A 14,343-nucleotide genomic window follows, 5' to 3' on the forward strand; every position below is an offset into this window, starting at 1 on the left:
CCATATTGCTCGTTCTGTGCGTGATTTCCTGTAAGACAGGAATGTTGGCCAGCGAAAGAGCCCGGATCTCACTCTCATTGAGCACATCTGGGACCTGTTGGATCAAAGGATGAGGGCTAGGGCCATTCCCCCCCCCCCAGAAATGTCCGGGAACTTGCAGGAAGAGTGGGGTAACATCTCACAGCAAGAACTCCTCAGTCCTTGAGGAGGAGATGCACTGCAGTACTTAATGCAGCTGGTGGCCACACCAGATTCTGATTGTTACTTTTGACTTAACCCCCCCCCCTCCCCTTTGTTCAGGGACACATTATTCAATTTATGTTAGTCACATGTCTGTGGAACCTGTTCAGTTTGTCTCAGTTGTAGAATCTTGTTATGTTCATACAAATATTGATGCATGTTAAGTTTGCTGAAAATAAACACAGTTGACAGTGAGAGGACGTTTCTTTTTTTTGCTGAGTTTAGATAAGTTAGCAATCCCTTATAGTGTAGGCCTACATCATCAGTTGAAACTTGTACAATATGATAGGATTCCAGTCCTTCATCTGGCAATATGTGCTGGTATTCTAAACTGTTATGTAACAATTTATTATTGTCCTTCCCTTTTCTCTCAGGCAAGAATTCAGTATTAATAGTTAAGAAAGTAAGCCTATATAAACAGCTTACCTATAAATGATCTCTTAGCAGATAGTCCCTTTGAAAAATATTTTTCTGGAGGGCCAAATAAAATCCTGGTGGATAAGATATCAGTCCTAATGTACTTAAATTTGCCATTCAAATGTGTTGACATGTCAAGTTGCCCTGCTTTGACCCTGTGCCACTTCAGAAAGAATTGCTGCACAATTAATTCATTTCAATTATCTAAAGAATGTTGAACAGTTATCTTTTTTTGCATAGAAAGAAAGTCTAGCTTGTGCAGCACTGGTCTACATCATTTTGGTACAATCATGTAGTCATGGACGGCACCAGGGCGAGGCAAAACGGTGCTGAAGCCCCCTCAAGAATAGGCCTAGCACTCCCATTAGCACCAAGAAATACGTTTTGCGTATATGCAATCATGTACACTGTAGATTGCAAGCACCCCTACACAATGACCAAGCTACCCCAGTGAAAAATGCTTGGTGCTGCCACTGCAGGCAGTTAGGATGGCAAGGACAGTAAGTGGAGGCCTACATGTGAAAGCAGTTGCTAAGAGGCAGTCTTAGTGAGAGAAAAATATATATATATCCAAAAGCCTAACTGATTGCTTCAGATTGCTTGTAGCATCAAGTGAGGTGAATCTGTACCGCTTGCTTGTAGCACCAAGTGAGGTGAATCTGTACCGCTTGCTTGTAGCACCAAGTGAGGTGAATCTGTACAGCCTTCTTGTAGCAGCAAGTGAGGTGAATCTGTACCGCCTTCTTGTAGCAGCAAGTGAGGTGAATCTGTACAGCCTTCTTGTAGCAGCAAGTGAGGTTAATCTGTACCGCCTTCTTGTAGCAGCAAGTGAGGTGAATTTGTACCCTCTTCTTGTAGCATCAAGTGAGGTGAATCTGTACCCCTTGCTTGTAGCACCAAGTGAGGTGAATCTGTACAGCCTTTTTGTAGCAGCAAGTGAGGTGAATCTGTACCGCCTTCTTGTAGCAGCAAGTGAGGTGAATCTGTAGGTGCGTATCAGTCCATACATCCCGAGACCCAGTCAAAGCACTGTCAACCGGTCTACAAGCCTACTTCTAACCACCTGGAACTCCCTGAGTGCACAGTCATTCGAATGCACTTCATGTAATTATAATGATCCACAACACCATTCATGTCATCAGTATTTACTTGGTGAAAATCCTTAGAATGCTTTAATATAAAATCTGAACCTTCCCACTACAATCTAAAACAGGGCCAAGTTATTCATTTTACCAGAACCTCTCTGCCCCCTAGCGGTGATGTAGAATTATGACAACATCTTAGTTCCAATATATTGCTGTTTATTTGCTGTGGAAACATTGTTGTGACAGAAAGCACAGACATACAGCAGGTATCATGTGGGCTATCTGGAATATGATCAATAGAAGACAATATTTCCTATAATTGTTTATGGAAGAGAGAAATGTAAAACATCTTACCATCAGCAACACAGTAAAATGCCACAGTTTTTCAATACAGAAAATGGCCACACACAGACACATAAGACATGATTTCTCACACATAATTTGAGATAATGCACTGACTGATCAGACCCTACTATCGCTGAACTTTGACCTCAGTGTGTTTGTAACTCAGACCAGCACAGCGGACAGGCTCACGTCCCCCTCCACCTCTAGAATATCAATCTGCTGGAAAAGGAAGTGGCGGTGGTTGTAGCTGAACATCAGGGCTCCATTCACCATCACCCTGTAGCATTGGGTATCACACATGATGATCACCTGAAACACAGGGCCTGAATGAGTGCTGAGCTCATCCAAGTGAAAGCATACGATATCATTGAACTAAAACACATTCAGATGCATTTCAGCTGAAATTGTTGTCAATGCACAACGCAAATGTCTGTTAAAATATATTTACTTGTTCCATCCTACAGTATGCAGTTAGCTATAATGGAGTTTATACCGTAAAAGGTTGGCCTCTGTAGAAGGGCATGCCACCTGTCCTTTCCTCTGGACCCCACTGTTCCTTCAGGAGACTGTTACGAACTACAACGTTCTCATTGAACCTGGGGTTGAAGTGGAACGCCACCCCCGAGTTGAAACGCAGGTTGATACAGAACCTAGAACCATGCGAACCATAATCATGGTTATAAGGCTTGACCAGGAATGTCAGGTTAGATTACCCATTAAACGAATGCTCTGTGGTAGATGGTGGAAAAGGTGTACAGAGGTAACCAGTTTATAATATCAATAAGGCACCTCTGGGTTTGTGGTACACGGCTAATATACCACGGCTAAGGGCTGTGTCCAGGCACTCCATGTTGCGTGGTGCATAAGAACAGCCCTATATTGGCCATATACCACACTTACTTGGGTCTTGCTTAAATATACCACGGCTAAGGGCTGTTCTTATGCACGATACGAAGCAGAGTGCCTGGACACAGCCCTTAGCCGTGGTATATTGTCCATATACCACAAACCCGAGGTGCCTTATTACTATTATATAAACTGGGTACTAACATAAGCTAGAACAGTAAACAAGTATTTTTGCCTCAAACCTGTGGTATATTGTCTGATATAAACAAGGCTGAAATGCATTTTTAGCCAATCAGCATCCAGGACCCAAACAACCTGGCTCATAATACTGTATAGCTCTGTAATGTACTGCTTGTAGAGAGGGAGAACTTTTCTGGACTCTGCTGGTGAGTGTTACACAATCGTGAAATAAATTATTTGGTGGGTGACAGGCTAATCAAACGAGGACCTTTTCCTTACTATTAATTTGTATTGTCTGTAATGTACAGGCATACAATTCATAGTACCAACTCTGACCCATAGCAGGTGAAGCAAATGCATTATGTAAGATGTGCTCAAATTGAGTAAGTTGCTTACTTATCAGCGTTGTGGTTGACCACACCCTGGATGGTGATGTTTCTGCCTGGGTAAAGTCCACCTGCCATTATGTTTTTATACGGCACAACCTGAGGACAAAGGATCCATCACCATGTCAACCCAATAATCTGTTTCGATACAGAAATTAATGTAATTATGCAGTCTGCAATTAGTCTGTGGGTTAAAGAAGGGGTGCTTACAAAGGACGGCTTGGGGGAGTATGGAGGCTGGGCAGTGTATGGAGGGGGTGCCTATAAAATAAACATTATGCATCACTACAGTCTCTACAAAAAAAACTACTTTAAGCTTGTCAGAACTTAATTTTATTAACATTCATTTATATAGATAAAGATTTATCAAACTTCAATGCAATTCCTAATATTGGCCTCTATCTACACATTTTAAACCTTGAAAAGTTGATTCATTGGAATGCAACTGACCTGAAGAAATCCTGCAGCTGAGAAAGCCTACAAAACAGACAGTTGTCAAATATATATCAATCTTAACAAGGAAAGCAAGCTAAATCTACCCTCAAAGCTAACGTTGATTGAATGGAATGAAATGCAGTCACCTTACTAAAACAACCACCGCCAGAAAAAAGTGAAATACACGAAATGAGCTGTCAACACAGCATGGTAGAATCTACCTGTGTGGCATTACACCCTTGAGGAGGAGTTTGGGGGCCAGTTTTGCTTTGACGAGATCTATTTCGGTTTCGTTGACCCTGTAAATAAATTGTCCATCTTGGATTATGACCTATGCTACTGTTTTGTGAAGCCAGATATGTAGTACTGGGTTTATTACTAATTATAAGTGTTTCCAGACCTTATTCTTGAAATAACTCCAAATATAATATGTTTTTAACTTGTATAACTAAGAATCCTGTTCATGAGTCTGTCATATAAGAATACTCACACTGTGTGGATGGCCAGGATATCCTGGTTGGGGAGGAGGTGACTGGAGAAAAGACAGGACATAACATTTCATTTCTATGTATAGGATATGAACAGACTCTCTTAGTCAGCACATGCAAGTCTGAATATTGATGATAACTTGTATAGCACGTTTCAATACAGGTACCAAAGTGCTTCACATCATAAAATAAAAGTACTAATAAAGAAATAAAGACTGGAGGAACGACAATGAAAAAAGATAGCTAATTAAAATCAAACATTAAAAGATCTTTATATAAGTGTGTCTTCAACATGGATTTAAAAAGAGGCACTGAATCTGCAAGCCTGATCTCCTCTAGACCATCCAAAGTCTACATGGGCTTTTTTTTATTTTATTCATTAAAAAATTATGAAAAATATGAATAGCATTCCATCCATGAGGCCACTAGGTCATTTGTCTGCAGGAAAGGGAACTGGGGGAACTCCGTTTTTCTGGATGCCAAAAATATGTCTAAAGCATCCTTTTACAATCATTACACCACCTGACCATGACCACTGCAACTACTTTTGCCCACTTGGTTGCATTCCAGACAACTGATTAAGATTAGCAAATTTGTCCAGTTGCTTGCTCAAAGCTGATCCTACTGAACACGAAAATGAACTATATTCTCCAATGAGGAGGACCTGTCAGATACTCACTGTGACTGCAGGGTTGGAGAAGGCAATAGACTGGACTTCCACTCCCCCATCCACAGAGATGGTGTCCACTCTGGAGAACGAGAGGCGGTGCAGGTACTCCATGAAGAGGGCACCATTCACAATAATCTGGGATAAAACAGGATTTAGGAGAGACAAAAAATTATATATAATATAATATATGCCATTTAGCAGACGCTTTTATCCAAAGCGACTTACAGTTATGCATGCATACAGTACATTTTACGTACAGTATGGGTGGCTCCAGTGGGAAACCAATGGCACATGGAGGAAAAATAATAAATAAGTGAATAGTTATGATACTTTATGCTCTAGAGAAATGTAATAAATCCAGTCAAAAAAAACTGCTCTAGAGAAAATGTTCAATTCAATAGGAACGCTATGATTCCAACTGATGACTCCATGTCATATACCCTTATAAAAGATTGGATCATGAAGGAGAGGCAATGCATGTTCGAATTTCACCAAGTAGAAAGGGCAGAGGTAGAAAGGATGCTGTTGTCTCTTTCGGATAAGTCACCTGGTACAGATAATCTTGACACCAAATTGCTTACTTACAGCTAACCAAATATCTACCCCAATCTCTCATATTTTTATTAAGTGCTTGATGTATGGGGTGTGTCCAGAAGTCTGGAAAGAGTCAAAAGTTATTCCACTACATAAGGATAAAAAAATCTGCATTCACTGGTCCTAATAGTCGTTCTTAAAGCTTGCTGCCTGTGTTAAGTAAATTATTGGAAAAAATGGTATCTGTACAAATCCAGGATTATTTCTCATGTAATGGCCTGATAACGGTTTTCCAGCATGCATACAAAGAAGGGCATTCTTTGTAGCCGTCTATTTACCACCACAAAGCAAAGCTAGCACTAAGACCGCTCTCAACCAATTCTATAAGGTCATAAGCAAAGGAGAAAATGCTAACCCAGAAGCGGCTCTCCTAGTGGCCGGAGACTTGAATGCAGGCAAACTTAAATCCGTTTTACCTAATTTTTACCAGCACGTCACATGTGCAACCAGAGGGGAAAAAAACATAGACCACCCTTACTCCACACACAGAGATGCATACAAAGCTCTCCCCCGCCCTACATTTGGCAAATATGACCACAATTCTATCCTCCTGATTCCTGCTTACAAGGAAAAACTAAAGCAGGTAGTACCAGTGACTCTCGCAATACAGAAGTGGTCAGATGACGCGGATGCTACACTACAGGACTGCTAGCACAGACTGGAATATGTTCCGGGATTCATCCAATGGCATTGAGGAATACACCACCTCAGTCATTGGCTTCATCAATAAGTGCATCGATGACGTCATCCCCACATTGACTGTACGTACATATCCCAACCAGAAGCCATGGATTACAAGCAACATCTGCATTGAGCTAAAGGCGAGAGCTGCCTCTTTCAAGGAGCAGGAGACCAATCCAGACGCTTATAAGAAATCCTCAGATGCTTTAAAGCATCAATACAGGATTAAGATTGAATCCTACTACACCGGCTCTGACGCTCATTGGATGTGGCATGGCTTGAAAACTATTACGGACTACAAAGGGAAACCCAGACATGAGCTGACCAGTGACGCGAGCCTACCAGAGGAGCTAAATAACTTTTATGCTGGCTTCGAGGCAAGCAACACTGAAGCATGCACGAAAGCACCAGCTGTTCTGGATGACTGTGTGATAACGCTCTAGGTAGCCGATGTGAACAAAACCTTTAAACAAGTCAACATTCACAAAGCAGCTGGGCCAAACTGATTAGCAGGACGTGTACTCAAAGCATGTGCGGACCAACTGTCAAGTGTCTTCACTGACATTTTCAACCTCTCCCTGACCGAGTCTGTAATACCTACAGTCGTGGCCAAAAGTTTTGAGAATGACACAACTAATAATTTTCACAAAGTCTGCTGCCTCAGTTTGTATGATGGCAATTTGAATATACTCCAGAGTGTTATGAAGAGTGATCAGATGAATTGCAATTAATTGCAAAGTCCCTCTTCGCCATACACTTCCACTGTATTTCAGCCCTGCCACAAAAGGACCAGCTGACATCATGTCAGGGATTCTCTCATTAACACAGGTATGAGTGTTGTTGAGGACAAGGCTGGAGATCACTCTGTCATTCTGATTGAGTTTGAATAACAGACTGGAAGCTTCAAAAGGAGGGTGGTGCTTGGAATCATTGTTCTTCCTCTGTCAAACTTGGTTACCTGCAAGGAAACACGTGCCGTCATCATTGCATTGCACAAAAAGGGCTTCACCAGCAAGGATATTGCTGCCAGTAAGATTGCACCTAAATCAACCATTTATCAGATTATCAAGAAATTCAAGGAGAGCAGTTGAATTCAATGGTTGTGAAGAAGGCTTCAACGCGGCCAAGAAAGTCCAGAAAGCACCAGGACCGTCTCCTAAAGTTGATTCAGCTGCGGGATCGGGGCACCCCCAGTACAGAGCTTGCTCAGGAATGGTAGCAGGCAGGTGTGAGTGCATCTGCACATACAGTAAGGCTAAGACTTTTGGAGGATGGCCTGGTGTCCAGAAGGGCAGGAAGGAAGCCACTTCTGTCCAGGAAAAACATCAGGGACAGACTGATATTCTGCAAAAGGTACAGGGATTGGACTGCTGAGGACTGGGGTAAAGTCATTTTCTCTGATGAATCCCCTTTCCGATTGTTGGGGCATCCGGAAAAAAGCTTATCCGGAGAAGACAAGGTGTGCGCTGCCATCAGTCCTGTGTCATGCCAACAGTAAAGCATCCTGACATCATTCATGTGTGGGGTCTCAGCCAAGGGAGTGTGCTCCCTCACAATTTTGCCTAAGAACACAGCCATGAATAAAGAATGGTACCAATACATCCTCCGAGAGAAACTTCTCCCAACCATCTAGGAACAGTTTGGTGATCAACAATGCCTTTTACAGCATGATGGAGCACCTTGCCATAAGGCAAAAGTGATAACTAAGTGGCTCGGGGAACAAAAAACATCAATATTTTGGGTCCGTGGCCAGGAAAATCCCCAGACCTTAATCCCATTGTTGTCAATCCTCAAGACACGGGTGGACAAACAAAAACCCACAAATTCTGACAAACTCCAAGCATTGATTATGCAAGAATGGGCTACCATCAGTCGGATGTGGCCCGGAAGTTAATTGACAGCATGCCAGGGTGGATTGCAGAGGTCTTGAAAAAAGACTGCAAATATTGACTCTTGGCATCAAGTTCATGTAATTGTCAAGAAAAGCCTTTGAAACATGAAATACTTGTAAATATCCAAAGACACTTGAAGCACAAACTTGGTGGAAATTAATATTTATGTCATTCTCAAAACTTTTGGACATGGCTATACATGTTTCAAGCAGACCACCATTGTCCCTGTGCCCAAGGAAGCGAAAGTAACCTGCCTAAATGATTATCGCCCCGTGGCACTCACGTCAGTAGTCATGAAGTGCTTTGAAAGGCTGGTCATGGCTCACATCAACAGCATCCTTCCTGACACCCTAGACACACTCAAATTCGCATACTGCCCCAACAGATCCACAGATGACGCAATCTCAATCGCACTCCACACCGCCCTTTCTCACCTGGATAAAAGGAACACCTATGTGAGAATGCTGTTCATCGACTACAGCTCAGTGTTCAACACCATAGTGCCCACGGAGCTCATCACTAAGCTAAGGACTCTGGGACTAAACAACTCCCTCTGCAACTGGATCCTGGACTTCCTGATGGGCCTCCCCCAGGTGGTAAGAGTAGGCAACAACACGTCTGCCACACTGATCCTTAACACTGGGGCCCCTCAGGGGTGTGTACTTAGTCCCCTCCTGTAATCCCTGTTCACTCACGACTGCGTTGCCAAACATGACTCCAACACCATCATTAAATTTGCTGACGACACAACAGTGATTGGCCTGATCACCAACAATGATGAGACAGCTTATAGGGAGGTCAGAGAACTGTCAGTGTGGTGCCAGGACAACAACCTCTCCCTCAATGTGAGAAATACAAAGGAGCTGATCGTGGACTACAGGAAAAGGCGGGTCGAACAGGCCCCCATTAACATCGACGGGGCTGTAGTGGAGCGACTTTAAAGTTCCTTGGTGTCCACATCACCAACGAACTATCATGGTCCAAACATACCAAGACAGTTGTGAAAAGTGCACGACAAAACCTTTCCCCCCTCAGGAGATTGAAAAGATTTGTCATGGGTCCCCAGATCCTCAAAAGGTTCTACAGCTGCACCATCGAGAGCATCCTGACCGTTGCATCTCCGCAATGGAAACTGCTCCGCATCTGACCGTAAGGCGCTACAGAGGGTAGTGCGAACAGCCAAGTACAGCCCTAGGGCAAGCTTCCTGCCACCTAGGACCTATATAATAGACGGTGTCAGAGGAAAGCCCATAAAATTGTCAGAGACTCCAGTCACCCACGTTATAGACTGTTCTCTCTGCTACCGCACGGCAAGCGGTACCGGAGCGTCAAGTCTAGGACCAAAAGGCTCCTCAACAGCTTCTACCCCCAAACCATAAGAATGCTGAACAATTCTTAAAAATCACCACTGGACAATTTACATCGACCCCCCCCCCCCCCGTACACTGCTGCTACTCACTGCTTGTTTGTTACCTATGCATAGTCACTTTGCCCCCACCTACATGTACAGATTACCTCAACTAGCCCCTGTACCCCTGCACACTGACTCGGTAACGGTTCCCCCTGTATATAGCCTTGTTATTCTTCTTGTGTTACATTTTATTATTAACTTTTATTTTAGCCTACTTGGTAAACATTTTCTTCTTCTTGAACTGCACTGTTGGTTAAGGGCTTGTAAGTAAGCATTTCACGGTGCATGTGGCAAATCAAGTTTGATTTGATTTCATTCTACGGGTACGTCCTTAGCACAAATGACAGATGATTGGTTAAAGAGTATGGATGACAGGAAGTTAGTTGGTGCAGTGTTGCTAGATTTCAGTGCTGCTTTTGATGTAATTGATCATGAACTGTTACTAGCTAAACACAAATGTTATGGTTTCAAGTCTGCAGCTCTATCGTAGATGGAAAGCTATCTATCCAGGAGAAGGCAAAACGTGTTATTTAATGGTAACCTTTCAAACACTAAAGATACACACTGTGGTGTTCCTCAAGGACGCTGTCTAGGCCCCCTTATCTACTCTATCTTTACTAATGATTTATCTTCGGTGATGAACAAAGCAAGAGTGGTAATGTATGCTGATGACTCTACAATGTATAGCAGCATCAGAATGTAATGAGCTAACAGATGTACTGAGTTCTGAACTAAGAATGGTGTCTGAGTGGGTTGATATGAACAAATTGGTGTTGAACGTTTCTAAAACTAAGTGTATTGTATTTGTTTCAAGATATATGCTTGCTGATGATTCCCAATTGAATTTGTCGATGAATAGAACGCAAGTGAGAAGAAAAAAAACGACAGGCGCAGGTTTATCATGGTCAGAACACATAGATAATATTGTTATTACGGGTAGGGGAATTGCTGTTACTAGAACATGTTCAGAGTATGTAACATCTAGCACTCTGAATCAGGTCAATCCCTGGTCCTATCACACTTAGAGTACTGTCCAGTACTGTCCAGTTATATGGTCATTCCCTGGTCCTAACACACTTAGAGTACTGTCCAGTACTGTCCAGTTATATGGTCATTCCCTGGTCCTAACACACTTAGAGTACTGTCCAGTACTGTCCAGTTCTATGGTCAATCCCTGGTCCTATCACACAATCCCTGGTCCTATCACACTTAGAGTACTGTCCAGTTATATGGTCATTCCCTGGTCCTAACACACTTAGAGTACTGTCCAGTAGTGTCCAGTTATATGGTCAATCCCTGGTCCTAACACACAATCCCTGGTCCTATCACACTTAGAGTACTGTCCAGTTATATGGTCATTCCCTGGTCCTAACACACTTAGAGTACTGTCCAGTAGTGTCCAGTTCTATGGTCAATCCCTGGTCCTATCACACAATCCCTGGTCCTATCACACTTAGAGTACTGTCCAGTTATATGGTCATTCCCTGGTCCTAACACACTTAGAATACTGTCCAGTAGTGTCCAGTTCTATGGTCAATCCCTGGTCCTAACACACAATCCCTGGTCCTATCACACTTAGAGTAGTGTCCAGTTATATGGTCAATCCCTGGTCCTAACACACAATCCCTGGTCCTATCACACTTAGAGTACTGTCCAGTTATATGGTCAATCCCTGGTCCTAACACACTTAGAGTACTGTCCAGTTATATGGTCAATCCCTGGTCCTAACACACTTAGAGTACTGTCCAGTACTGTCCAGTTATATGGTCAATCCCTGGTCCTATCACACAATCCCTGGTCCTATCACACAATCCCTGATCCTATCACACAATCCCTGGTCCTATCGCACAATCCCTGGTCCTATCACACAATCCCTGGTCCTATCACACAATCCCTGGTCCTATCACACAATCCCTGGTCCTATCACACAATCCCTGGTCCTATCACACAATCCCTGGTCCGATCACACAATCCCTGGTCCTATCACACAATCCCTGGTCCTATCACACAATCCCTGGTCCTATCACACAATCCCTGGTCCTATCACACAATCCCTGGTCCTATCACACAATCCCTGGTCCTATCACACAATCCCTGGTCCTATCACACAATCCCTGGTCCTATCACACAATCCCTGGTCCTATCACACAATCCCTGGTCCTATCACATGCAAAGAAAGATATAAAAAAAGATCAAAATGGCTCAAAACAGGGCTGCCAGATTAGCTCTTCATTGCTCTATCAGTATGAATATTATTGAAACGCATCAGAATCTGTGATAGACCATATGACTGGACAGGAAATAGAAAGCATCAACTGAATGTTAAATGTGTTTCCTGTCAAATATTTTAATTGTCTGTATTGTCTACTTGTTAAATGTTTGTAAAGTCTTAATTTGTAATTATTTGTAATGTCTTATTAATTGGTGTTGGACCCCAGGGAGATTAGCTAACATTACGGCGTTAGGTAATGGGGATCCAAATAAAAATGTGCAATTTCACAAATAAGTCCACAGTCAAAAAACTGCTCTAGAGATAAGGTTCATTCAATAAGTCCACATTCAAAAAATGTTGTAGCCTAAGCATCAGCGATAAAAATCTCCTGACCGAATATGAATCTTTGTTGACCAGGAACATGAGGGTAAAGTTGGCCCCCCGGGTCATGGTTGCAAAGTATTCACGCTCCTCTGAACCCCACTTGGAGTGCTGCATGGTGTTGCAGATCACAACATCTAGGAAGCTGTCATATCGGGGGTTGAAGTGGAGGGCTACGTCAGGATTTCCTCTTGAGCCACATTGCAAATTCACATGAAACCTATACGGACAAAAGGAAGGGGCATATTATATTTTGATGTACAATTATGGCCTACACAATCATGTTCTGTCCTGTGTGGCTCAGTTGGTAGTGCATGCAACACCAGGGTAGTGGGTTCGATTCCCATGGGGGACTAGTATGAAAAAAATATGAAGATGTATGCACTTACTACTGTAAGTGAGTCTGCTAAAATGTAAACATTGCATTCAATGATTAGGTTAAACAAGATCCCTTCTGTGCTTATAGTGAGTGACAAGACTGTGCTAAAGTAGTGTGTCTCTAGGAAGGGCTACCTCTGGGCTCCTGGCAGGACTCTCCCTGTCACAGTGATGGTCTTCCCCTCATGCAGAGCTCCCTGGATACAGCCAGTGAACGGCACTCTCTAGGGGCACAGAGCACAAAACAACATGTGTCCAGGGCTGGGTAGCTAGTCTTGTTCACCATCTGTTAAGAGCCAGGCAAGCTAGGGACATGGCAAATAGAGACTTTGAAACGTTAAGCACTCACACTGGCCACATCACGCATTTTCTAATAACAATGTAAAAGGTTATGGTTTCCTTTCTTCTTTTCTTTCCTAGTTAAAAAATCCTTTAGGATTAATTTCCAATAGAATCCTATAGGATTCTCACAATCCTATCGGATTTTGTGACACCTCTATCAGAGTCCTATCTGAATCCTATTGGACTATTTTTTTCCTATTGGAAACGTCAAAAATAATCCTATTTGATCATATAAAGCAACCCTATAGGATTTTGTGTTACCTCTATCAGAATCCTATTGGACAACTTGTTTTCCTACAGGAAACTCTTGCAGGATTTTGTCACCACAATAATTTGTTGTAATTTGTTCCAGTACAATACAACAACATTAATTACAACATTTTGGTTGATTGGAAACAACAGTTCTCTATATTCATTTCGGTTTTAATCACCACAATATGGGAGTGATTCAAAGCTGAAAGTTCATTTGCAGTATTACCACCATACAATACACCTTTTGCAAAAGAAAATGGGAAAATTACACCAAAAGTATGGAACAAAATGACATCAGAACATCACATATAACGGGGCCTGATGAAATAAATGTGAATAATATCAAAGTAGAATTCTTACCGGATTGAAGAAGGGTTGTTGAAAAGGCATGCTTCAATGTTGCTCTGATCTGTCTGTTCAAAACAGCACGTAGACGTGATGTGGTTCTCTTCAGTAAAGCTGCAATGTCACCTTTTTTGGCGACCCGACCAAATTCACATAGAAATTGAATTTATAGATCTGTCTCTCTAATTGAAAGCAAGTCTAAGAAGCGGTAGATCTATTATATGTGCGCTAGTTATATGCTTCCTGTTTTTGTGTATTTTCCCAGCTTCAAACTGCTGAAAATACAATATTTTTGGTTACAGAAAATATATTTCACAGGGATGGTACAATGATTCTCTACACTAGACTTGCCTTCTTTGTCAATAAACTGGAATTAGGCAAACTATTAGAATAGCAAATAGGAAATGGCGAAGCGATTTCTCCACAGTGCACCGTAAGTTTCGTTTCTCATAAATGCCTCCACACGCAATCGAAAACCGTGACCCTTAGATAAGAGAGCAACGAAAATGTAGCACACCTTTTATACCAAGTGGCCTATGACTTTGCTGACTTATCACCATTAACCTACCATTTTTAAATTGTTTAGTTTTCTTGTGTCCATTAATGTATTACTTTCACTAAGTCACTAGCATCAGCGGTATTTTGTAGTGAATAGTAAAGGAAATTAAACAGCATACATGGCTATCCAAGTGCCTCTAACTGGGTGTTACCTCATCATACCAATTACATTTATATCTGATTTTGCATGTGCCCTCAAACATAC

At 42.3% G+C, this 14,343-nt stretch overlaps 1 protein-coding gene across 2 annotated transcripts; it reads right to left on the reverse strand.

Moving 5' to 3' along the window:
* Window positions 1-1,941: 1,941 nt before the first annotated feature.
* Window positions 1,942-14,051, reverse strand: LOC124000164 (galectin-9-like). Of its 2 annotated transcripts, XM_046306352.1 has the most exons (11): window positions 13,596-14,048; window positions 12,777-12,865; window positions 12,276-12,483; window positions 5,102-5,227; window positions 4,425-4,466; window positions 4,156-4,233; window positions 3,950-3,976; window positions 3,710-3,760; window positions 3,510-3,598; window positions 2,581-2,737; window positions 1,942-2,396 (listed from the first exon to the last, which is right to left on the reverse strand). In XM_046306352.1, exons 1-11 carry the CDS (start codon window positions 13,623-13,625, stop codon window positions 2,250-2,252), a joined length of 1,044 nt encoding a protein of 347 aa, XP_046162308.1. In that variant the 5' UTR covers window positions 13,626-14,048; the 3' UTR covers window positions 1,942-2,249. The 2 variants fall into 2 exon arrangements, with proteins under 2 accessions (XP_046162308.1, XP_046162309.1); XM_046306353.1 differs by lacking the exon at window positions 4,156-4,233 and having other exon boundaries at window positions 13,596-14,051.
* Between the last annotated feature and the right edge of the window lie 292 nt (window positions 14,052-14,343).

The sequence above is a fragment of the Oncorhynchus gorbuscha genome, linkage group LG16 (assembly GCF_021184085.1).
Source record: "Oncorhynchus gorbuscha isolate QuinsamMale2020 ecotype Even-year linkage group LG16, OgorEven_v1.0, whole genome shotgun sequence".
Taxonomy (NCBI): Eukaryota; Metazoa; Chordata; class Actinopteri; order Salmoniformes; family Salmonidae; genus Oncorhynchus; species Oncorhynchus gorbuscha.

Coding starts and splice junctions, on each gene's coding strand:
- LOC124000164 (XM_046306352.1), bottom strand. CDS start 13,625: ATGCCTTTTCAACAACCCTTCTTCAATCCG. Junction 4,467..5,101: donor TCTCCAACCCTGCAGTCACA/GTGAGTATCTGA, acceptor TCTTTTCTCCAG/TCACCTCCTCCCCAACCAGG. Junction 4,234..4,424: donor ATCCTGGCCATCCACACAGT/GTGAGTATTCTT, acceptor ATTTATTTACAG/GGTCAACGAAACCGAAATAG.